Raw genomic sequence first — 25,450 nt, forward strand, 5'->3', positions numbered from 1 at the left:
TTAGTGATATTAGTAGGCCTATTAATAGTGGTAAAAGTAGGTCTAGTATTGATGGTATTAGGAGGCATAGTATTAGTGACATTAGTAGGCCTATTAGTAGTGGTAAGAGTAGGTCTGGTATTGATGGTATTAGTAGGCCTAGTATTAGTGATATTTGTAGGCCTATTAGTAGTGGTAAAAGTAGGCTTAGTATTGATGGTATTAGGAGGCCTAGTATTAGTGACATTAGTAGGCCTATTAGTAGTGGTAAGAGTAGGTCTAGTATTGATGGTATTAGGAGGCCTAGTATTAGTGACATTAGTAGGCCTATTAGTAGTGGTAAGAGTAGGTCTAGTATTAATGGTATTAGGAGGCCTTGTATTATTGATATTAGTAGGCCTATTAGTAGTGGTAAAAGCAGGCTTAGTATTGATGATATTAGGAGGCCTAGTATTAGTGACATTAGTAGGCCTATTAGTAGTGGTAAAGTAGGCCTAGTATTGGTGGTATTAGTAGGCCTAGTATTGGTGATATTAATAGGCCTAGTAGTAGTGGTAAGAGTAGGCCTAATATTGGTGATATTAGTAGACCTATCAGTAGTGGTAAGAGTAAGCCTAGTATGGATGGTATTAGGAGGCCTAGTATTAGTGATATTAGTAGGCCTAGTAGTACTGGTAACAGTAGGCTTAGTATTGATGGTATTAGGAGGCCTAGTATTAGTGACATTAGTAGGCCTATTAGTAGTGGTAAGAGTAGGTCTAGTACTGATGGTATTAGGAGGCCTAGTATTAGTGATATTAGTAGGCCTATTAGTAGTGGTAAGAGTAGGTCCAGTATTGATGGTATTAGGAGGCCTAGTATTAGTGACATTAGTAGGCCTATTAGTAGTGGTAAGAGTAGGTCTGGTATTGATGGTATTAGTAGGCCTAGTATTAGTGATATTTGTAGGCCTATTAGTAGTGGTAAAAGTAGGCTTAGTATTGATGGTATTAGGAGGCCTAGTATTAGTGACATTAGTAGGCCTATTAGTAGTGGTAAGAGTAGGTCTAGTATTGATGGTATTAGGAGGCCTAGTATTAGTGATATTAGTAGGCCTATTAGTAGTGGTAAGAGTAGGTCTAGTATTGATGGTATTAGGAGGCCTAGTATTAGTGACATTAGTAGGCCTATTAGTAGTGGTAAGAGTAGCTCTAGTATTAATGGTATTAGGAGGCCTTGTATTAGTGATATTAGTAGGCCTATTAGTAGTGGTAAAAGCAGGCTTAGTATTGATGGTATTAGGAGGCCTAGTATTAATGACATTAGTAGGCCTATTAGTAGTGGTAAAGTAGGCCTAGTGTTGGTGGTATTAGTAGGCCTAGTATTGGTGATATTAATAGGCCTAGTAGTAGTGGTAAGAGTAGGCCTAATATTGGTGATATTAGTAGACCTATTAGTAGTGGTAAGAGTAAGCCTAGTATGGATGGTATTAGGAGGCCTAGTATTAGTGATATTAGTAGGCCTAGTAGTAGTGGTAACAGTAGGCCTAGTATTGGTAATATTAGTAGGCCTATTAGTAGTGGTAAGAGTAGGCCTAGAATTTATAGTATTAGGAGGCCTAGTATTAGTGATATTAGTAGGCCTATTAGTAGTGGTAAGAGTAGGTCTAGTATTTATGGTATTAGGAGGCCTTGTATTAGTGATATTAGTAGGCCTATTAGTAGTGGTAAAAGCAGGCTTAGTATTGATGGTATTAGGAGGCCTAGTATTAGTGATATTAGTAGGCCTATTAGTAGTGGTAAGAGTAGGTCTAGTATTTATGGTATTAGGAGGCCTAGTATTAGTGATATTAGTAGGCCTATTAGTAGTGGTAAAAGTAGGTCTAGTATTGATGGTATTAGGAGGCATAGTATTGGTGACATTAGTAGGCCTATTAGTAGTGGTAAGAGTAGGTCTGGTATTGATGGTATTAGTAGGCCTAGTATTAGTGATATTTGTAGGCCTATTAGTAGTGGTAAAAGTAGGCTTAGTATTGATGGTATTAGGAGGCCTAGTATTAGTGACATTAGTAGGCCTATTAGTAGTGGTAAGAGTAGGTCTAGTATTGATGGTATTAGGAGGCCTAGTATTAGTGATATTAGTAGGCCTATTAGTAGTGGTAAGAGTAGGTCTAGTATTGATGGTATTAGGAGGCCTAGTATTAGTGACATTAGTAGGCGTATTAGTAGTGGTAAGAGTAGGTCTAGTATTAATGGTATTAGGAGGCCTTGTATTAGTGATATTAGTAGGCCTATTAGTAGTGGTAAAAGCAGGCTTAGTATTGATGGTATTAGGAGGCCTAGTATTAGTGACATTAGTAGGCCTATTAGTAGTGGTAAAGTAGGCCTAGTATTGGTGGTATTAGTAGGCCTAGTATTGGTGATATTAATAGGCCTAGTAGTAGTGGTAAGAGTAGGCCTAATATTGGTGATATTAGTAGACCTATTAGTAGTGGTAAGAGTAAGCCTAGTATGGATGGTATTAGGAGGCCTAGTATTAGTGATATTAGTAGGCCTAGTAGTAGTGGTAACAGTAGGCCAAGTATTGGTAATATTAGTAGGCCTATTAGTAGTGGTAAGAGTAGGCCTAGAATTGATAGTATTAGGAGGCCTAGTATTAGTGATATTAGTAGGCCTATTAGTAGTGGTAAGAGTAGGTCTAGTATTTATGGTATTAGGAGGCCTTGTATTAGTGATATTAGTAGACCTATTAGTAGTGGTAAAAGCAGGCTTAGTATTGATGGTATTAGGAGGCCTAGTATTAGTGATATTAGTAGGCCTATTAGTAGTGGTAAGAGTAGGTCTAGTATTTATGGTATTAGGAGGCCTAGTATTAGTGATATTAGTAGGCCTATTAGTAGTGGTAAGAGTAGGTCTAGTATTGATGGTATTAGGAGGCCTAGTTTTAGTGACATTAGTAGGCCTATTAGTAGTGGTAAGAGTAGGTCTAGTATTGATGGTATTAGTAGGCCTAGTATTAGTGATATTAGTAGGCCTATTAGTAGTGGTAAAAGTAGGCTTAGTATTGATGGTATTAGGAGGCCTAGTATTAGTGACATTAGTAGACCTATTAGTAGTGGTAAGAGTAGGTCTAGTATTGATGGTATTAGGAGGCCTAGTATTAGTGATATTAGTAGGCCTATTATTAGTGGTAAGAGTAGGTCTAGTATTGATGGTATTAGGAGGCCTAGTATTAGTGACATTAGTAGGCCTATTAGTAGTGGTAAGAGTAGGTCTAGTATTAATGGTATTAGGAGGCCTTGTATTAGTGACATTAGTAGGCCTATTAGTAGTGGTAAAAGCAGGCTTAGTATTGATGGTATTAGGAGGCCTAGTATTAGTGACATTAGTAGGCCTATTAGTAGTGGTAAGAGTAGGTCTAGTATTGATGGTATTGGGAGGCCCAGTATTAGTGATATTAGTAGGCCTATTAGTAGTGGTAAGAATAGGTCTAGTATTGATGGTATTAGGAGGCCTAGTATTAGTGATATTAGTAGGCCCATTAGTAGTGGTAAGAGTAGGCCTACTATTGGTGATATTAGTAGCCTATTAGTAGTGGTAGGAGTAGGCCTAGTATTTGTGGTATTAGTAGGCCTATTATTGGTGATATTAGTAGGCCTAGTATTGGTGGAATTAGTATGCCTAGTATTTGTGGTATTAAAATGTCTAGTAGTAGTGGTAAGAGTAAGCCTAGTAGTAATAGTTGGCCTAGTATTGGTGATAATAATAGGCCTAATAGTAGTGGTAATAGTATGCTTAGAATTGGTGGTATTAGTAGGCCTGGTGGTGGTGGTGGAGATTGTAATAGTAGGCCTAGTAGTAGTAGTAGTAGTAGTCGTAGCCGTAGTAGTAGTAGTAGCCCTGGTAGGTCTAATATTTGATATTAATAGGCCTAGTATTTGGTATTAGCAGGCCTAGTAGTAGTGATGGCAAGGCAACTTGTGGTGGTGGTAATAAATTTGTGGCCATCAGCTATATTTTCACGAATAAGCTAGTAGTACCAAACGGAAATTACATGATTTACCTTAATTTATTCTGAAATAAAACAGTTTTATAGAGATACTGTCTGAGGATTTTATTATGCACTTTGCTATTATAATCTACTGTAATATGATGGCACCTAACAGTTACATACATTGTTGAAATCAACCGTATAAACCAGATTAATATGTTTCTGGAAAAAAAATTTTATCCAAGAAATGTTCCGACATTCTGTAAACACACTGAAAGAAGGAACTGCATTTAGAACATTTTTCCAAATATTAAGATATGTATGTTTTCCTGGGCATCCTACAATAGTAAGCTTTGTTAGAACAATTATTATTTGCGGCGCAATATTTCACCATTTTCTTATTATTTCTCTTCAGGTGTACTTATATTTATTCGTACTCCTCAAATGAGATGAACTGCTCGCACTCCCGGCGAAGCATCAACTCCCTTTAATGGCGGCCGAACATCGGTTCAAATTTGTACGCTACACTAGCGCCATTGGTGTCTCTAGTTATATATTACAAACTCTTTGGTCAGGACTAAATAATCATACTGTACCGCAGTGAGCATTAGTTTGAACAGCCCTGACAAGCACTGACCTTGTATTCTCGTGAGACTCAACAGTTCGTATTAGAGTCTGCTAATTGTGTAGGCCTACATAATTTTTTGCACACATGTTCACTACAGTTTCTCTTTCTTCAAAATAACTCATCCCACGTAGCATTTCTAGACATCGTACTTCTACCGTGGCAGCGCATTCTAAAACCAGTTAGTCCAGATCAGGACTAATAGGCTGTTTATAAACTATGGTGAAACAAGGAAATTATGTAAGCAATGTACTCAATTAGTGCGAAAGTTAATGAACTTAAGTATTGGTATGCAAGTTGTGGAGCAAAATATGCTTCAGGTTAAGAATTATCAAACGGTTGAGTAAGAGAATTAATTTATTGGGAAATGGAAAAAATTAATTAATGGAAGAGGGAAAGATAAAAGAGACAATGCCACAATGTGAATATGAGTCCGTGCACTTTAAAAATGATTCATTTACTACCATAACAGAAAGTAGTAGTTTTCTGAATACAGTAGAGCATCGATTATCCGAAACAATTGGGGACGGAAGGTATTCGGATAACTGATTTTTCGGATAACCGATCATTTACGAAAACAAATTGTACCGGTGTCATAGGAGCAGTATGAAACAAAGAAACACTGATATTAAATACAAAACTGTACATGCAGTATATATTTTGATCCACACGTCTTACAAATAACACAGAAAACTGACTAGTCTAATTTGACAAGTTCAAAACGGCCATTAAAGTAGGCCTACAGTTTAGGAAAAGAAGTCAATTTTTTTTTCCCAGAGCCGAGACTCGTTTTTTTTTTGCCGCTAAATCTTGCAAACAGCGCTAGCAAAACTTCTACATGACATACGCTCAAATTCAAATTTGCCGATTGGAACGCTTTCGGTTAACCGATGTTTCGGTTGATTGGTATTCGGATAATCGATGCTCTACTGTAGTTCTGCGCATGGAACGTGGGCAAAATTAAGATACTTAATCACACGTGTGTTGTAAAGTAACTTTATAGCACATTGGCCTGCTCTATTATAACACTTTTCAGCATATAAACAGAATGATACTTGACCTTCTGCAAGCTTACTTAAAATATTCGACACGCCGACGACTCGCCGCCGACACCATATCCTTGGAAACGACAAACGCTTTCTTGGCAAATAGCAAGCTTGCGGTGTGGTTGTCTGTACTTCAAGCGACCCCAAAAAATAAGTCCGCGTGTGGTAGGTTCCGCCGACAGCACAACCACACAAAAACTACAAAACAATCGCAAAGTTGTGGTCCGTGTGAGTTGAGCCTTATTCGCTATTAATGTTTTAACATATGAGGTACATTTGATAATTCATTAATCAGGACGAATGTTTATGAATACGGTATACTGTATCTGTTGATATGTGCAAGGTCAAAATTTGAAGTTTGTAACAAGAACTGCAATGTTTAAGAGTTTAACATTGTACGTACATTATCAAACAGGGTGATTCAAAACCTCTGCGACAAACTCTGAGGAGGAACCCTTTTTGTTAAACAACCTATGTTTTTTGACGCGTCGTTTCGAAGTTACCGTTAAAAATATTTTTGCGCGGGCGTATGTCAATGTATGCAAATGTGTGTACCCTTGTTTTGTTTGTTGAGATGTTTGTAAGAGACGAGAAGGGTGGTTGTTTACGTTTAATGTTCAATATCTTTTCCTTTCAGTTCAGTCTAATCATCAATTGAGAATGGATGTCTACACTTTTCCCGAGTTAGCCGACATGGTAATGTGTTATGGGGAGACTCGCGGAAACGGAAGAAGAGCTCTCCACATGTGCCAACAACAGTTTCAAAACAGAAATCACCCTCACCACACAATGTTTGCTCGACTTATCAGCGCCTTCGAGATGATTGGTCTCTTCGTCCACGGCGCATTGCTGGAAGACCGCGTAGACATCCATTCTCAATTGATTATTACACCAGTGGCGGCCGGTGAGGCATTCTGGTGGTGGTGCCAAAAATGAAAAAGAGTTTTACGCAAATTACCCTAGTGAAACTGATAATCGCAGCTCACGTTTACATTATGTTAAATAAAACACATTAATTAAATCAGCTATTTTTACCAGGTGTATAGTTAATAATTCATCTAGTAACAGTTACAATAACATTTCCGAAACTAATAATGAAACTTACAGATACAGATAATGCAAAACTTTCACAGTATTGTTAGTCAAATACAAATAAATTTTATAACTAATAAAATTACTGGCAAAATCACACGAGATAAACAGTGATATAAATAATAAACGAACAAGTTTGCATTTTATTTAACAGGCCGATGAATTCAAGGCAGCGGCCTGAATAACACATGTTCATGTCCTGCATAGATCTCGTGTATCGTTAGCAAAAGCATCAATACAATAGCAACAGTGTAGCGATATTTAGTTGCCGCAAAATAAAACAAATATTACACAACATTAACAAACAGTGTTACATAATATGAAAAAAATATTTATCTTTCTAAAAAGAACCATGACTATCTCTGCATTCAATATAGTTAAACGGATAATACTTTACACATTGAAATCCAAGTTATGTGCATTAGTTTTGAATTGGTAACATTACATTAACATTTGGCGCGGAACTTTAACTTGTGTTTTCGTGCAAGTCTGCGGTTGATGGTTCCCTTCCTAACGTATCCAACAACCCTGCAATCTAGCGAAATTTCTGCATTACTGTGCTCTAGCGGGCGGAATATTAACTACTGAGTCAAAATGAATTCGGCTCAAAGTCTGCCATAAGAAACGTATATAAACTAGAATCAGTAGCCTTTTGTACAGTGTTATATGGACGTAAGCAGTGCCACACAGAAGTGGCTCCAAAGTTCGGAAAAACGCTGCAAGAGTGCGTCCCGATCTGTGCGCGCGCTCGTTCAGATGAAATACGAATAAAAGTGTAGAAATAAACTATTACAACTACTTTTTAGGATATTATTTTTTGTTTATTTCATTGGCGGTGCCATGGCACACTGGCACTACCCCAAAAGCCGCCCCTGGATTACACTGAACTGAAAGGAAAAGGTATTGAACATTAAACGTAAACAAACAAGAACAACAACCCTTCTCGTCTCTTACAAACATCAACAAACAAACAAATAGGGGTGCACACATTCGCATACATTGACGTACGCCTGCGCAAAAACATTTTCAACGGTAACTTAGAAACGACGCGTCAAAAGACATAGGTTGTTTAACAAAAAGGGTTTCTTATTGTTAGATCTATCACCCCTCAGAGTTTGTCGCAGAGGTTTTGAATCACCTTGTATAAAGTTAAAACGTGAAATTTGATTTCATAAATTTGTGTGTATCTTTAAGCCGTTCTTATATTTCTACGGATTAATGATTACGTGTCTAAACGAAAAGTTATAGGTGTTATACTTTTATGTTACCTTTTTACAAAATTAAGTTAAGATATACCACATATTATAGGCTATATACATTTTTATAATTACTTATACTTTTGAGTTCATTTTTACTGTATATCATTATTATCATTGAATCAATTACAAATAAAATTTCAATTTAAAATTCGAAAATTTAAAAGCATAAAATTGTTAGATAACGTAATCATTTTCTTTTCATTTTGTATTAGTTATGTTAGTTGTTGAATTAAACAATTCTATGTTGCTGCTTTATATACAATTCTTGTGTTGTTTTTGTATAATTAAATTGTATAATCTACGTGATTTACAGGTATGCATCTTTTCGTAAACATGTGCTCTGCTAAAGATTCTGTACTCTTTTAACATCGCCGTATAGTATGTTTTTATGACAGCAAAATATGTCTTCTTTCAGGAAATGTGTATTTTTGTTATGGTAATAAATGAAATTATGAATGCAACTTGCGTGCTGCATGGACTTCATGCATTCACATAATTTCAGCATGAGACCAAGGCTCGTACAGAGAATCTTTCCACTCGTGCAAAAAAGAAAGAAAAAGTTTCACTTTCCACACAAGTTACATATACCGTATAACTGTGTCGTAAAATTTAGCAGCAAGTGGCTTATAATTGGTCTGCCAGTCAAATTGCTATGAGCTAAAGTAGTGAAGGTGTTTTCGACAAGGGGGAAAAATATATAACTTATAGTTTATATTTCAACCAAAGATATCTTTCTTAGATTTAGGCTATGACATAACTGTTAATGATTATAGTAACATTTTGGAGTAAGGATAACAGAATTGTTTTATGTTTCAGGACGGCTATCTTTAACCTATTCCCACCATGACGGAAGAAGTTGCAATAGAAGTGCGACGAGCTTATAAACGTTATGGCCGCAAACAGAACGCCAATCAAATACTTAACAATCTTGACATGACAGTGCCAAAGGGAAGCATGTGAGTACTCCTATTACATACTTAAATAGAAAAAACTACTCAGAATTCAAATCTGAGCGAGGAAAAATAAATCTCGCATGAATGCCCTACGTACTGTACCTTTCCGTCCACGTCGATTTAGATTCCGGAAGGACAGCAGCATCATCTTTAACGCTCATAAAATCTACTGTAGATTCCATCTCTGCAGCCATTACTGTAACATAATATATGAAAATCATATATAAATATGGATTACCAACAGCTCAAGCCTATATTATAATTGAATCGACTTTTGCAAAAAGGACATGTTACATTTTTGTCAAAATCGACTTTTTTCATGGAAATTGTAACTTAATGGATGGCAGCCGTGGCGAAAATGTGACTCGCGAGCACATTGTGGCTCGCAATGATAGCTATGCATTTCTCTTGCTTCCTACCTCCTGCAACCCTTACACTCTCACTCACTGGATTCAAACTCCGTTTCATTTGTATTATCTCTGACCTGCGAGTGCGTATCGTCTCGAAACTATGTACCTCTACAAAAACGAAAGTTTCAAGTAGGATGGGAGGACGCATTTTTTTTTTTTTTTTTTTTTTTTTTGCGGCCAATATGATGAGAATATTAAATATATGATTTGTTCACAAGTATTACGAGAAAAACGGTTGTAGCCTATAACATAAAACGGCATTATACTCATGAAACATTAAAAGGTTTATTATTATTATTATTATTATTATTATTATTATTATTATTATTATTATCTCTGTACGTCGATCCTTTTTTAAGCAGATGTACGAATAATGCGGTTAGCTCTTCAGTTTCAACTCACAGATTTACAATGTGATGTTAAGTGAAAGCTCGATGTAAGCACTTGACAAATGTTGAACTTTTCAAATCTCTGCCAAAAAATAAATATTCGAAGCTTCGTTCTTTTGCTTGCTCTGTTGAAACCATGTTCGCTACAACTTACGTTTGTGATTTTTTTTTTCAACAATGAAAATAGTAAAAACCAAATTTAGATCACGACTGACAGACAAATGCCTTCGTGATCAACTACGATTGGCAGTAAGTGACATAATTCCAAGATTTTGAAACTCTGTCGCAGAGACATTCTGAAGACAATTAATTTTAGGTTGTGATAATGAGTCCTATGTTTTCTTATTCATTTCGTTCTTTCTTACACGTACTAAACATTAGTTTGTAACCTTATACTGTATAAAGTTATATTTAAGTGCTTGACGTAAGGAAAATGAAAATCCGTTAATAAGTCAGGTTGCTTCACTTCCCCTTCGCCTCCTTCCATAGGTGCTATGCACGTTGAAGGTTACAGAGTGGCTCGGCGCACGATCACATTTTTGCCACTGCTGCTGTAAAGTGACATTTTGTTCCATGCCTCATTTCAGTATTATTGTACATTCAATATTTTATCTGCAAAAAGGTAAGTTGTTCTGTACATGCTCCTTTTTGTGGATAATGAAATATTTATTTCTGTCTTACTTCACCGGTATTTCAAAACAAATTTTAATCTCTCATTTGGAAGGCCGCAAATAGATGTACTGTATGTAGTGAGTGTGAAATGTTGGGTGCCGAACTGAGATCATCACATCTTAATGAAAATGCCAAACGAGCAGCATCAGCAGGGTTCATTATTTATAAACGCCGAGCAAAAAAAAATTACACAGTCATGCAAGAGAGTGGAGAAAATGAAGATGATGACACTGATGTTCTTGCCTTCGACTACATGCAGCATGCACCTCTCCCGTTCATTCCAGTGCAGGAAGTTTTCTATTTACTTTGGATTTGGTCAAATGTAATGACAATAAACTCATGAATTTTATAAAATATATTATAAAATACTGAAAGTAGCCTCAATATATCGATTAACTATGATAAAAACAATCAATATTGTTCTAAGATATAATCATTATAATAAAATATTATTTTCATTCTTTATTTTACAGCATAATTATCTGCAAAAAGGACATATGTCACAATATATTATTTTTGTATGTTGGGCCAATGGAATAATAATATGAGTAAATTATAACAAATCTCAGTCACATTTGTAGCTAACTTCATGTAACAAGAATATCAAGTTCCAATTTTAAGTTTCCTACCTGCTACTATGTTTTTCTTGAATATTTCAAAACTAGTTTTGTGGGATTTAATCGATTAATCGATCACTTTCTGTTGTAAGATTAATCGATCAACAATATTTAATCGAATAATCTAATCTATTAAAATTAAACGGTTGTAGATGATATTAATTATTATTTTGTTAATACAAACTCATACTAAAAATTCTGACAATATTTCTCTCTCAGAAATTGCTTACTTAAAAGCACAAAAATTAAGTTATTTTCTAACTGTAAACCAGATAGCGTAGGGAAAATCTTTGCACAAACACTTCAGAAAGATATGGAGATATGAGGACAGTGATCTAGTCTACCTAGATTGAAAGTTGAAACACAATGAGAAATTCATATTAAGTTTTATGGTTTTCTAAGAAAACTTCCACCTTCTTGTCAGCTCATCTTCCTAGCATATGAAATACATACTTTTTTGGTATTCGTCCCCTCATCCTTCATAAAATACTCATGTCTACACTGTGTGCAAGTGAGAGTGTAACTATCTTCTTCTCTTTCTAAAATCTGGTAATTCGATTACAATAGGGACCAGTCTTCTGTTTCGACCGCTGTACTTTTGCAGTTGCAGTTTCTGTACTGAGTTTGTATATGAAAGTTATGTGTTTAGTTTGATAAAGGAAAAAAAATCAGTTTTCTGTGGTTTGTGAAAAGTGTAAACTGCATTATGTCATATGAGAATTTGAGAGGTAAACTCAGTGAAACGTTGGATTTAAATTGAACGATTGTGGAGAAGTGCTTGACAGAAAGAAAGTTTTTTCGTGTTTAGTGATGCAGGAAACATTGTTACTAAACGTAGAGCGGCACTTAATTCGGAGCATGTGAATGCACTCACATGTTTAAAATCATGGAAGAAGCAGTATTATCTAGGTGAGTCTTCATACTTTTTGTTATTTATGTTTGTCTCAAAAATTCTCGGAGAAATTGACACAATAAATTATAAACCTCATAATAAATATTGTGACTTTTTAACTCAATAATATAATTTTATTATTTCAACAATAATTATTTTTTATAATTTAGTTTAAATACTACCGTCAACAATGGGATTTCCACTCCACACAGTAACACAGTATTCGTTATTGCACTCCACAGACGACAATGACAATTTACTTGAATTATTGAGAACAACAATGAACTGTTAATCTTAACTAATGTTCACAAAGCACTATTTACAAAACAGAACTGTCAGTTCTCAGTTCACAGTTCGTTTGCCTTGGCTAGTTCTTCTAGCTCGGTCACTCAAGTTCACAGTATCTCGAACCCAAGACCTTCAGAGACAGTCCACTGAACTTCGAACTCAGGTCCCCCAACTGCGGTCCACTGCACTCAAACTCGGGACTTCGGGCGCTCACACAGCTGCGGACACACTCAAGTCGAACTCCGGTCTCGAAGCTGGCTTCACTGCTACACAAGACTGGCTGGCTTGCTGTCCACCGACTATAACAAACTGCTCAAGTTCACTCGCGTGTCGTATTTTATAACCAAACCATAGTTATAAGAAAGTACGATGCTAGAAATTTCGACGGATGTCCAGAAGATGCACTCTCGAATTCTCTGGATTTCTCCCCCTCAGTCACTAGTTGCTTTACTTCCCCCTCTCCCTTCGTCACGTCCGCGGAACAGCGTGTCGCCTCCTCTCCTCTCCACGCCGCGCCGCGCGCCGCTCCACAGTGCTCCGTGGAGCCCGTACCGACTCCCGCGCGACCTGCCCTCTTGCGGGACGCGTGATCGAGTCTCAATATGACTGTCACAATATGTTAGTAAGTAATTAAAATAGTTGTTTTGTAACATAACGAAACAATATATACAGATATACAATATTTAATACTTATGCTTATCACCGAACACAAGTTAAATTTAACAATAATCATTGTGTATTGCAGTATATTAAAACATTTTTCAACTCGATCAAAACTCGATTAATCGATTAAATTCAAATATTTAATCGATTAAATATTTTATCGATCAACAGCACTACTCAAAACATTAAATTTGTAACATGTATCCTTTTTTTGCAAAAATCGATTCAATTCCCGTTGCAGTGGTGTTAATGTTAACTGCATTTAATCTTTCTATTCGTATGCAGTTTGTCATAATATTCGTTTAAAGGTGCGTACACACTTAGCGAACAAACAACGAACGAATGATGAAGCGAAACTTAGTTGTTCGTTCGCGGTTTGGAGCAACGTACAAATCATCAGCAAATGGTCAGAAAACTTTCACGTTCGCTGATTACCCGTAATAATGGCAGACGAAAATATAATCATAGCAAGTGCAGCCGTTGTTATTATAGGCAGATGAACAAAAAGAAAGTTAAAAAACAAAAGGCAATGGTGACAGACGCCACTCTACGAAAGTCGCAATCAATATAGAGGCACTGACTTGCTTCATGATTTTCGTCGAATGGAATCGGGACAGTTTCACAACTTCTGTCGCATTTCAGAAACAGACTTCGAAATATTAGCAAAATAGGGCCAAAAATTTCCAAGAAAGACACAGGCTTGCGAGAAGCAACACCTATTGAGGAAAGGCTAGCATTAACACCTCGATATCTCGCTACAGGAGATTCGTATACAAGTTTAATATATTTATTCAGAGTGTCGAAACAGCTGATTACCAGGATTGTTCCAGAAGTATGCACTGATATAATTGAGGAACTGGAAGATTTTATTAAGGTACGACTGCAAGACAGGGGAAAGTTTCAATATACAGATACCTCACTGACAATAATTATCTTAAAATACTAAAAAGAGAGATTTGTCTCTGTTTATCTAATGCGTATCATGCTTACGAAAAGGTACTTTTCAGTGCCAATAATTTATTTTGTGCGCACAAGGTTGGAACTTTGTTTTTTCTGGGCGTGAATTTGTTTATATGCGAACAAAGTTAACTCGTACACTTCATCACTCCCCATTTCAGATCTTTTTATGGATTTCTGTCTTGCCCTCCGGAATAATGTCAGTAGGGACTCAATTTTCTTTTTTACTTCTGTTCCCTACAATAAACAACAAATATATATCCACTGAAAATAAATAAACAAAAAGAAGTTTCAAATTTTGCACGTGTTTGACTCGCCTACATCTTTCCAATAGCTTCCCAGACATCATGTTTTCTTACTTTATTGTGGTGAGTAGGATACTTGGGATTCCATAAAGTTTCCTGCTCCCTATAGGCCTATGCATTAATGATTTATAACAGCGTCTTCCGTCGACTCCAGTTTCGACAGCCTGTTCGTGAAATTGAACTAAGCGCTGCGTTCTGCTACGAACTACAAACTAGTGGCAAATCCCGTTCACAACGAATACCAACTTCCTTTGATGTACCGACAAGCGACGGATCACTTCCGAAGGCAAACCAAACGATCGGTTTGCCTTTGCTGCGACGTACACACGTTCCGATTTCAGTCAGCGAATGCATTCGTTTGTCGTTCGTTGTTCGTTCGCTAAGTGTGTACGCACTTTAATAGATTCAACGATTACACATGTAGCTCGCCTGCGTCTTAAATCAATTATGAAACTGGCAAGCCCCCAGGTCCCATGTGTCCTCTCATCCGTAATAACCAGTTACAAGTTTTAAAATAATAATTTTGAATGGACCTAGGACTCATGAGAATAACGTGACGCAATGCGCAACAGTTTTGAAGTCTTGCAATATAGGATATTGTTAGCTAACAAGCAAAACACAGTAAGTAAAACGTATTGTTTTTAAAGCTCTTGACAAAACTGAATCCTAAAAGTATTTCGGAATATGTATTATATGACTTTCTCGTGTTAAATTCCGAAGTGATACAGCGTTAAAAGTTGTGTAATCAAGATGTACTAAAAGTATTATTTTTCGTAACTCGTTTCTCTTTAAGTGCATTTAATTTTCCAATTCTAAGTTCATACACATACGTTATGTATATTATATATGCCTTTTTCTCAGAAGTAATAATTTTTACTTAATGTGTTTTGCTTGTAAATCGAAGATATAATGATCGACAACAGATTTTTTCATCCAATGGCTGGTAATTGACTTTATATCATTTTCCCAAGCGACGCGACTCACCGGACCTGTAGTTCTTTTTGCCACCGTAGGCGTTGCCCTCTGTACATCATTGTAGGTGAACTACGTTGATGATGATTAATGGAATAATGGTGGAGTGATGGTAAGGGAAAAGGGAGTACCCTGCGAAAACTTATCACCAACCGTCTTTGTCTACCACAAATTCCATTTATTTTCAACCAGTTGTAGGCCATCTTATGTGAAACATACCATCGTTGTTATAATTAATGTCTTCAGTCAGTTGTAGGCCATCTTATGTGAAACATACCATCGTTGTTATAATTAATATTTTCAACCAGTTGTAGGCCAACTTATGTGAAACATACCATCGTTGTTATAATTAATATTTTCAACCAGTTGTAGGCCATCCTATGTGAAACATACCATCGTTGTTATAATTAATATTTTCAACCAGTTGTAGGCCATCTTATGTGACATATACCATCGTTGTTAGAATAAATATTTTCAACCAGTTGTAGGCCAACTTATGTGAAACACACCATCGTTGTTATAATAAATATTTTCAACCAGTTGTAGGCCAACTTATGTGAAACACACCATCGTTGTTATAATTAATATTTTCAACCAGTTGTAGGCCATCTTACATGAAACATAACTTCGTTGTTATAATTAATATTTTCAACCAGTTCTAGGCCATCTTATGTGAAATATATCATTGTTAGAATTAATATTTTCAACCAGTTGTAGGCCATCTTATATGAAACATATCACTCTTAGAATTAATGTCTTCAGTCAGTTATAGGCGATCTTATGTGAAACATACTACCATTGCTATAATTAATATGTTCAGTCAACTATAGGTCTTGTTATGTAAAATCAGTCTATTTCTTCTCTCCTTAAGTTGTCTTTCCTTATTGGCCTTACATTACAATGCTGCTCTGAGATTCGTGGGTTCAGTCCCTTCCAAAAGCGATAGATTTTAAAGGGCGATATAATTCTAAGCATCACTTCCTCTGGGAGGTGAGTGAACGTGTGAATCCCGTATCGTATATTTTACATCAGACCATTACAAGTAGCATTATGGTGGCTGCCCTGGGTTCGTAGGAGCCGTGCCAAGCCCCGGAGAGAGACAGCGAGTGAGTGGGAAAGAGACGGAATACGATCGCTGAGAGAGTTGCAGGAGTTCAAGGGGTAGAGTGAGCCATTGAGGTACATATATGGATTAGAGTCCTGCAAAACCGGTTGAAAGCCGAACAAACTTGCAGAGCGCTACTGAACGCCTAGCTTTATAGGCAGTATGCGAAGTACATCTGCTTGCGTACTGCCTGAGTATTCGGTTTAACGTGTATTCGAGTTGATCCGATCTCTCTGTGGGTGGACGGCTCTGGCGTATAAAATGAAGATCACAGTGAACCATCCAGATATAGCTGCGGATCATCAAGAGGAACAAACAGCATGCAGCGTGAAACTACAGACGTTGTAAAGCGCAAATTGCAGAAAAAAAACTTTCGGTATCCACAAATTACCAAGGTTGTAATTTTTGCTTACACTAGAAAACTGAATTATAATATTACAATAATGACACACTTAAAAACAGTAAACTCGATCAATAGTAAAACTAAAACAAAAATAACTTTATATCTTCTGAAACCTACTACAACCAATGCTTTTAGTATGTTTACTATGACTAGAGAATTAAACGTAATATAGGTTTTCCATTCATTTAAGTGAACCTTATCGCCCAGTACAATCTGCAGGGTTATTTCACTTCTAACCTGTATATGAATAGCTACTGTTTTGGAGAATGCATTTAGAGTTAATAATTATTTAATTCTATGTTTTGTGATTAACTGTAATTCTATTTTGGATTTATTTACTTATTATATCTCACATTATACATTATGCTCATTTCATTTTCTAAATTGATGGAAAGATCACCAAACAACTCTAGCCTGTCTAGCAACACTTGTGAAACGAATATTGGCCATTCCATGAATAAGTGTTTCCACCGAGCGTAACTTTAGACTAGTAAAAGTGATTTATTAATACATAAACACAAGAAGTCAACTCTGATCATGTAGTCTATGATAATAGGCCCTAATAATAATTGTGAACATCAAATAGTTGATATTAGCACGTGTGTAATAAAATAGTTCTTTGAATGACACTTGTTTTCTCTGAAGTAGATCTTTTCTATACAGAATGATTTGTTTCTAAACCTTGCTATTCTTTTGTTATTCGTAGTTTAGAAATGTGTAAATTATACCTACTTATTTTGTACAGAACAATAACCATTGGGAGCCAAAGTAATCGTATTGTTGAAAATAACATTACTGTTTGTCTTTTTAAATTGATTTCTTAATAAATAATATTGCAACTGATTAGAATAATTAAAAAGCATGCAACCATTGTTTTAGAGGTGGGCCTATTACTTACTTACTTACTTACAAATGGCTTTTAAGGAACCCGAAGGTTCATTGCCGCCCTCACATAAGCCCGCCAGCGGTCCCTATCCTGTGCAAGATTAATCCAGTCTCTATCATCATATCCCACCTCCCTCAAATCCATTTTAATATTATCCTCCCATCTACGTCTCGGCCTCCCTAAAGGTCTTTTTCCCTCCGGTCTCCCAACTAACACTCTATATGCATTTCTGGATTCGCCCATACGTGCTACATGCCCTGCCCATCTCAAACGTCTGGATTTAATGTTCCTAATTATGTCAGGTGAAGAATACAATGCGTGCAGTTCTGTGTTATGTAACTTTCTCCATTCTCCTGTAACTTCATCCCGCTTAGCCCCAAATATTTTCCTTAGCACCTTATTCTCAAACACCCTGAACCTATGTTCCTCTCTCAGAGTGAGAGTCCAAGTTTATACTTTTTTTTTTTAGTTTAAAGTACAAACGTCATAATGGACTTATGTACTTATTTCCTATTTTGTTTTATGATGAATTGTAATTATATTTTTGAATATGTTTACATTATCATATTTCACATACCTTACGTCTACTTCCTTCGATGTCACTGTGTCCATTGCTCGTTTATTTGTTACTAGTCAAATTACTGCAAGTTCGAAATACAAAAATAAATGTATTAAAGTGTCAAATTATTTGTATTCCTATTTGAATCAAACATATTTTTGTAATTAAACAAAATAAATATCCTTCAATATTATTACTCTGTTTGTATAGCCTACTGAGAAAATGTTAAAGAGTATTGTATGATGAAATGTACCTGGTGTTATTTGGAGATCGTATTTTCTTCCTCCTTACCATTTCTTTCTGTGTGAGATTTGTGTTCTAAATAATTCGCGATCTTACATGGACTTATGTAATATCGATCATTGGGTTATACAAATCGAACAAGATTCAGTCAATATGTAACGAGAAAGAGTTACGACGTAATCAAATGATGAAGTTATGACGTATACTGTTTAACACTGGTATAGAAAAACGCCAGCAAGTAGCGTTTATTTGTAAGAAAAATATACATGACTTGTGCACGTCTTGTTCTGTGAAAAACTATAACATTGTTTAACATATCTATAAGCAACTTTCATTAGTAAAACTCTAAAGGTGCTATTCATAGACATTTCGCTAGCCCGCGCTACGAGCGTGCTAAACTAGCCCCGGCTATCGACTGATTATTTGTACAGGATTCATATCATATCATATCATATCATATCATATCATATCATATCATATCATATCATATCATATCATATATCATATCAAGAGTCTCAAGATGGCGGACGAGGTAGAAGAACGTGTTGAAAGCGCTCTCAAAATCATAGAAAATATTTCGGAAGCAGGTGGCTTCCTGAAGAAGGACTCAAGAGAAGACATGCAGAAAGCTGTAAGCATTATCAGAAACTGTTTTACGAAAATGAAAAGTGTCTTAGAAATTAACAGCAAAGAAAAGACCAAACATGAAAACGAGGTTAAGGAAGGTAGATTGGAGATCACACAAGAGGAAGACGACAGTCTCCTAGAGGGACAAGTGGCGCCATCTAACGGCCCAAATCATGAAACATCAAGCAGATGCCAGCAACTAACGGCACCTGGCGGAGGAAAACAGAACAGTATCGAAAACCGAGTGGAGACAATGGAAGAAAGAATCACAGAGAAAGTAAACCACCAGATCCAAGCAATGATGGAAAAGCTATCACTCAGCGTCAAAAAACTGATAAAAGAAGAAATAAAAAACGCGACACAACAGGCACAGAATCCTACGGAGATGGATACAAATGAAGACGAAACCAGTATACAAAGAGAATCACACAGGCCGAACATAGGGGGAGGGGAAGACCTCACCCGCCCCAGCATAGAACGGAAACCAACTCCAGCGCTACAAAACTGCGACGAGTCAACATGGACAGAAGTCGTAAATCGAAGACGTAGCCCCAAATCACCACTCATCCAGACTCCAACAATCGTAGGCACCAAGCACACCTCGGAAGCAACAACAGCAGCACCCGACAATGAGCTCGAAGCGGCATGTCACAGAGCATGGCTATATATAGGCCACCTGCACCAAAACTCGACCCAGGAGAAGTTAGTGAGACATCTGAAGAAATTAAACGTAACAGAAATACTGGAGTGCGAAGAAATCCAAACGAGAGGCTCACTAAAAGCCTTCAAGGTAGGAATACCTCTCAGAGACCTACATAACATCACAAACCCGGCATCATGGCCAGAGGGAGCCATCGTCAGACGATATCGGTTTTTTCGCCCACAAAGTCAGGGAGCAAGACTCGAAAATTAACCTATTGTTATGGAACGTCGAGGGGCTAAGAAGCTCCCTCCAACTAACCACGAGCGAATGGCTAGACAAGTACGACATCCTGATCCTAAACGAGACCTTCGCGACTAGCACCATAGATATACCGGGATTCTACTCAGAACAAATACTCGCCACACAAGCTCCAAGAGGAAGACCCTCACAAGGATTAGCATGCTACTATAAACCCAAAATTGGGAAAATCTTAACAACCGAACGAGACGAAGACTACTTAATTATCGAAACCGAAAGGCTCGCCGTAATAGGAATATACATGAAACCACTCACACCGATAGAAGACATAATAGCCACAATTATGACAGCCCTCACAAAGATAACGTCTGGATGCAACACCATCATAGCCGGAGACATGAATTGCAGAATGGACGTAAACGACAACAGGAGCAGAGAACTACTGCAGTTGATGGCAGAAGAAGGCTTTACGTTAATAAACAATAAAAACGACAAGACTTACCTAGCTCACAATGGAAGCAGTACAATTGATCTAATTTTCCACAAGGGTTCAGAAATCAATTTGATAAGCCACAAAGTAGGTTACTCAATAAAAGAGGCGCACCTGAAGAAACACATTCCTGTAACAGCAAATTTCAGTATAAAACAACAAGCTTTCCTCACAAAAGAACGTAGCATAACTAAGCCCAGATCGAGGAAGTTCGACGACCACTCTCTCTCACAACAGCAAACAAAAATAACGGACCTACAAGAGAAGATAGAACAAAACGACATAGATGCTGCCGCCGAGATCATGGAGGACATTATCAAAGGTGCAACTTCCCCAATAAAGAAACGAAGATCTCAAAAGTGGTTCGACCGAACATGCTACCTGGAAAGGAAGCGAGTCATCCAGGCACTGCACAAGGCAAGGATCAGTAACTCTCGTGAAGACCTAACTACATACAGTGCACTCAGAAAGCAATACAAAACTCTCCTCAGAAACACCCGAAATAACTACATCGAATCGGAAGCAATCAGGATGGTGGAGGAAACAAGAGAAAACCCGTACAGAGCACTAAAGCCCCGAAAAACACAAACAGTTAGTAAAATAGACATGGATATATGGGAAGAGCATTTCACAGATCTTCTTAACCAGAAAAGATCCTTACAAGCATACCCAATAAAGACCGTAGAGCCAAACAGTCCCCAAAACCCTTTCACCTCTGAAGAGATAGGCGCTACCCTATCAAAACTCAAAGACAGGAAAGCTTGCGGACCCGACGGCATCTTTAACGAGCACATCAAGTCATCAGCCGAGATACTACTTCCAACACTAACAAACCTGCTGAATGCATGCCTGCGAACGGGAAACATTCCAACAACATGGAAAACGTCAACAATTAAAGTAATGTACAAAGGCAAAGGAGATCCATGCGACCCTAACTCTTATCGAGGGATCGCCCTAGAAAATAACCATCTGAAGATACTGACAAGGCTGATCACACAAAGGATTACGGAAGAGATAGAACAATCAATCCCAGAAGAGCAGTTTGGGTTCAGAAAGGGAAGAAACACAATCCAAGCCATCAGAAACCTACTGGACGACATAGATACCGCTCTACGACACCCTCGAGGAAAATTCCATGCAGTATTCATCGATTTCTCAAAAGCATTCGATAAACTGAACAGGAGCATCATCTCCTCAAAACTAGAGTCCATAGCCATGGAAAATAAAGACCTCACATGCCTGATCCACAACATTCTGAGTAGTAACAGTGTACAGATCTCAGACAGTATAACCTTGTCAACAAACATCACTCAAACAAATGGAGTTCTGCAGGGAGACCCCCTCAGTCCTCTATTATTTAACATCGCCACCCACGACGTCGTAAAATCAATAAGAGAAGAATCTACAGATGTCAAGATCTATATCTATGCCGACGACATGGTCCTGGGATCTCATGACAGGAGTGAACTCCAAAAAGCAACCTACGCGCTGGAAAAGTGGGCTGACCAAAATGAGCTGGAGATAAACATGCAGAAAACCGAACACATGATATTCAGGAAAGGGGGGAAGATATCTCAACAAGACAAAATCTTCCTGAAACAAGAACCTCTACAAACAGTAAACCAGGCCAAATACCTCGGTCTGACCCTACAGACCACAACAAATTCATTCAGGGTACACACCAAGCAAAGAGCTACAGCAGCCACAAAAGCCATTCATGACATCAGAGAACTAACCAAGCTATCTCTCAAAACAGCGATGATCATCTTCCACACCAAGATAGTCCCCATACTTACATACGGACTAGATCTAACGTGGGACAAACTGCGCACGAAAGACCTCCATACCCTAGAGAACGTCAAGGCTCGCTTCTTGAAGGCTGCACTAGGAGTATCAAAACACACTCTATCCAGGCTGGTGTACGTGCTCGCCCACGAGACCTTCTTGATAGAAGAACTCAGAACAAAACTCGATCTTCCCTCCACTTCCAACTGGAAGAAAGCTCTAGACGAGAGGATAAGGAAGAGGGAAGGCATCTGGGAGGATTTCTACACAACGGAGGCCATGATAAACCGGACCTGGACAGACACGAACCAGAAGCTCCGCCACTTCGTGACATCGCTGGCGGTTCATGGATACTACCACAAGATATGCAGAATTCAGTGTTTCCACGAACCGGACGACAACTGTGGGTGTGTCCTATGCAACAAGACATGTGATAGATACCATATCCTAGTCTGTGGGAATCGGCAGCTATCAGTCATTAACTTTGTTCAATCCAAGTGACTTTCATTTATGCACAATTTGTGCGCTTTATTATTATTATTATTATTATTATTATTATTATTATTATTATTATTATTATTATATATCATATCATATCGCTAACACTGGTTTATGAATACGAAAAATGTTAGTTCGCTGATCATCCACCGGAAGCCCGTACTAAGAATGTATATGAATATGGCCCTAAAAGTTTAAAATATAAACGATACTTATAAAGTTACTGCAAGTTCAGAATAATAAAGAAAATATATGTGTTATAGTGTCGAATGAACTGTAAGAATACTTGCAAACACTTTTTTTTTCAATAAGACAACGTAAATTTCCTTGTTACTCCGGTTGTGTACTCGAAAAACGTTATTTTCATGTTCTGTCTACTCTGTAATACATCAGGCGTAATCGCTCGACAACCGAGTTATTCGGCCCGATGTTCATCGTAGCCGGTTGAGCTCCGACCGGTCGAATCTAAACCGGTTGTGTGTGCGGTTTTGCAGGTCTCTAATATGGATAGCACATTTTATGACACATAGAAAGAATTGAAGAAGTACAACAATTGGCCACTACAAAATAATACAACAAAATAAAACTGTCCTTTTTTCTGTAGTTTCGAAGACAAATGACATTTCTTTGATTTCACCAACTTAGCTATATCAGGAAAAATTGTTTGATCAGAATGATTGCGTAACACTGCTTCCAACGCAACATCGGACAAACATGACCTAGTTTTACTCTTATTCAGGTTCATGACTGAGAATGTGTATTTGCAAAGGTATGTAGAGCCAAACATAACAATTAACCTGCATATCAATGCGTGGATACGCGGGAATTCTTTTTGTTCCCAAGTTCTTATAAAACGCAACGAGGCCGCCTGGAATATTGTAATACCTATCTTTCAAAATTGTGTGTCATTGAAGCCTTATCAGTTCTCTTTGGAATTTGACTGGAGCCTGCTCAACATTTACAGAAAAGGGACTCATAAAAATGTTCACCAAGTTCCTGCACGCGGCAAGAGATTGTTTGTGGAGAGAGACTAATTGAATCAAATAACGTCACCAGGAAAGGACACAATATCTCTGAAGTTGAAATCATGCACTCCTTTACAAACATTCCATCCGTAAAAAGGTCGGATACTTTTGGCGATATTTAGGGAGCCAATATAGCTTGCATGGACAGCTCTTCGGAAGTTGGTTCAATGTGCTGCGAAAGAAAGGGAGCAATTAATTTTTAATGACATTGTCAGAATACAAAAAATACAAACATAGTTAAACGGATAGAAATTCCTTTAACAGTTCAACAAACGTTTTTATAATAATTCCCTTACATTGTTTACAACTGTTCAAAATAAACTTACTATAGCCTAACAATTAATTTAATTATATTGCCCTTAGAGTACTTAATTAGCTGAAATCATATTTGTGCGAGATCGTGCGTATTTGCTTGTTTTCCGCACAGAACCAATACGCGGTAAGTGTGAAATACCACATTCAGTATTCCCAACCTAACACACATAACAATTTCCCTCTTCTTACCGCTTAAGCGCGACATTCATTTTACTGCTTTAGGCTTTTAACATATTATTTTTAGAGACGTTTAACATAGTAATAATTATAAATTGGAAACTTACCACTGCAATTTCACCTAAATTGCAATGTTAATTATTGTTTTTAAATATTTTCAAAAATTAAGTAAAGTCTACTAATCCACGAAACTTATTGCATTCCTGATACAAGTAACATTAAGGAAGCCGTAAAAAAATCAACGAGGTTCCAGATGCCGATGTTATTACTGCAATATGTTATATAAATAATATTGTTAAAATATTAAAATGAAAAATAAATCATTACATAACCTTACCGTTTGTTTTAAGTTCGCATTTATAGACTGGGGGGAAAAAAAGACAGACGTATATCACGGCCTGCTGGAGTATAGTAAACACAGAAAACATTTTACAGCAACAATGTTGAAAAAAGATATTTTGGTGTTCCGAAGTTGGCGTCATTAAACAGAAACCAACATGGAGATTTCATTGCAAGTAATTAGAAATTCGTCTTTCAGGTATGTAATAAACGATCTTCGCACAAAATAATGTACGATACACGAGCGGTATGTTTGTTTTCATGTTCTCGGAAATTAAAAAAGCTCAACTACGTTTCGCTTTTTCAATCTTTTCCTCGACCATGAAAACATCAACATACCGCTCTTGTAACGTATATTACTATTACCTCGTCGTAAGAAGACTGCATTTCGACCTTTAGTTTCATTATTATTAATGCCTTCCTCTCTTCGCCGATAATATGAGCGTGGGTATCAGAATGTTTAACTTCAAAGTGACGCTTAATGTTGTACGTTTTTGCCTGTACATTGATATGGCATATTAAACATTGAACATTGTTGTCGTCAGATTAGACAAGATACAAGCCCTCCCAAGAGAGGTTAAATTCTGAACGAACTGTCGATGCACTTCTCTTCATTCTTATTCAAAACAGCTAAGCACAAACGATAGTACACCATATAGATGAATGAATGATGGAACGCATAATCCAGCAATGCCTGCAGAATATCATCAACAGACGAGAAGAGTTGATGATCGCATGCATTCGCACACCACCACAACCTCAGCGACAGAGAAGAGAGGGGGTCCGGCCTGGGTAGGCACAGGGCAGAATCCGGGCGCTCTAGCCCTCAAACACTATGTTGGAATGGTCTGTTTTAGATCACGTAGAAGAGCCCTGTGTCTGACAGAAAACACCAGGCAAAATTCGTCTGTCAATTCTCACCTATGTTGAATTTTGACATCTGTAGCTGAAAGCGTCTTTAAATAAAAACCTATTAGGCGTACAACTACTAGGCATACTCCAAATCCTT

At 37.3% G+C, this 25,450-nt stretch overlaps 1 protein-coding gene across 1 annotated transcript in view; it reads left to right on the forward strand.

Annotated features, from left to right (window-relative positions):
- The window catches only part of LOC138709125 (ABC transporter G family member 20-like), a 299,649-nt gene that overhangs the window by 172,423 nt on the left and 101,776 nt on the right, over positions 1-25,450 (forward strand). Inside the window, exon 2 of the mRNA XM_069839662.1 lies at positions 8,787-8,926. Coding sequence (XP_069695763.1) covers positions 8,814-8,926 — 113 coding nt within the window. The 5' untranslated portion in view covers positions 8,787-8,813. The remainder of the gene's footprint in view (positions 1-8,786; positions 8,927-25,450) is intronic.

The sequence above is a fragment of the Periplaneta americana genome, chromosome 11 (assembly GCF_040183065.1).
Source record: "Periplaneta americana isolate PAMFEO1 chromosome 11, P.americana_PAMFEO1_priV1, whole genome shotgun sequence".
Classification (NCBI taxonomy): domain Eukaryota; kingdom Metazoa; phylum Arthropoda; class Insecta; order Blattodea; family Blattidae; genus Periplaneta; species Periplaneta americana.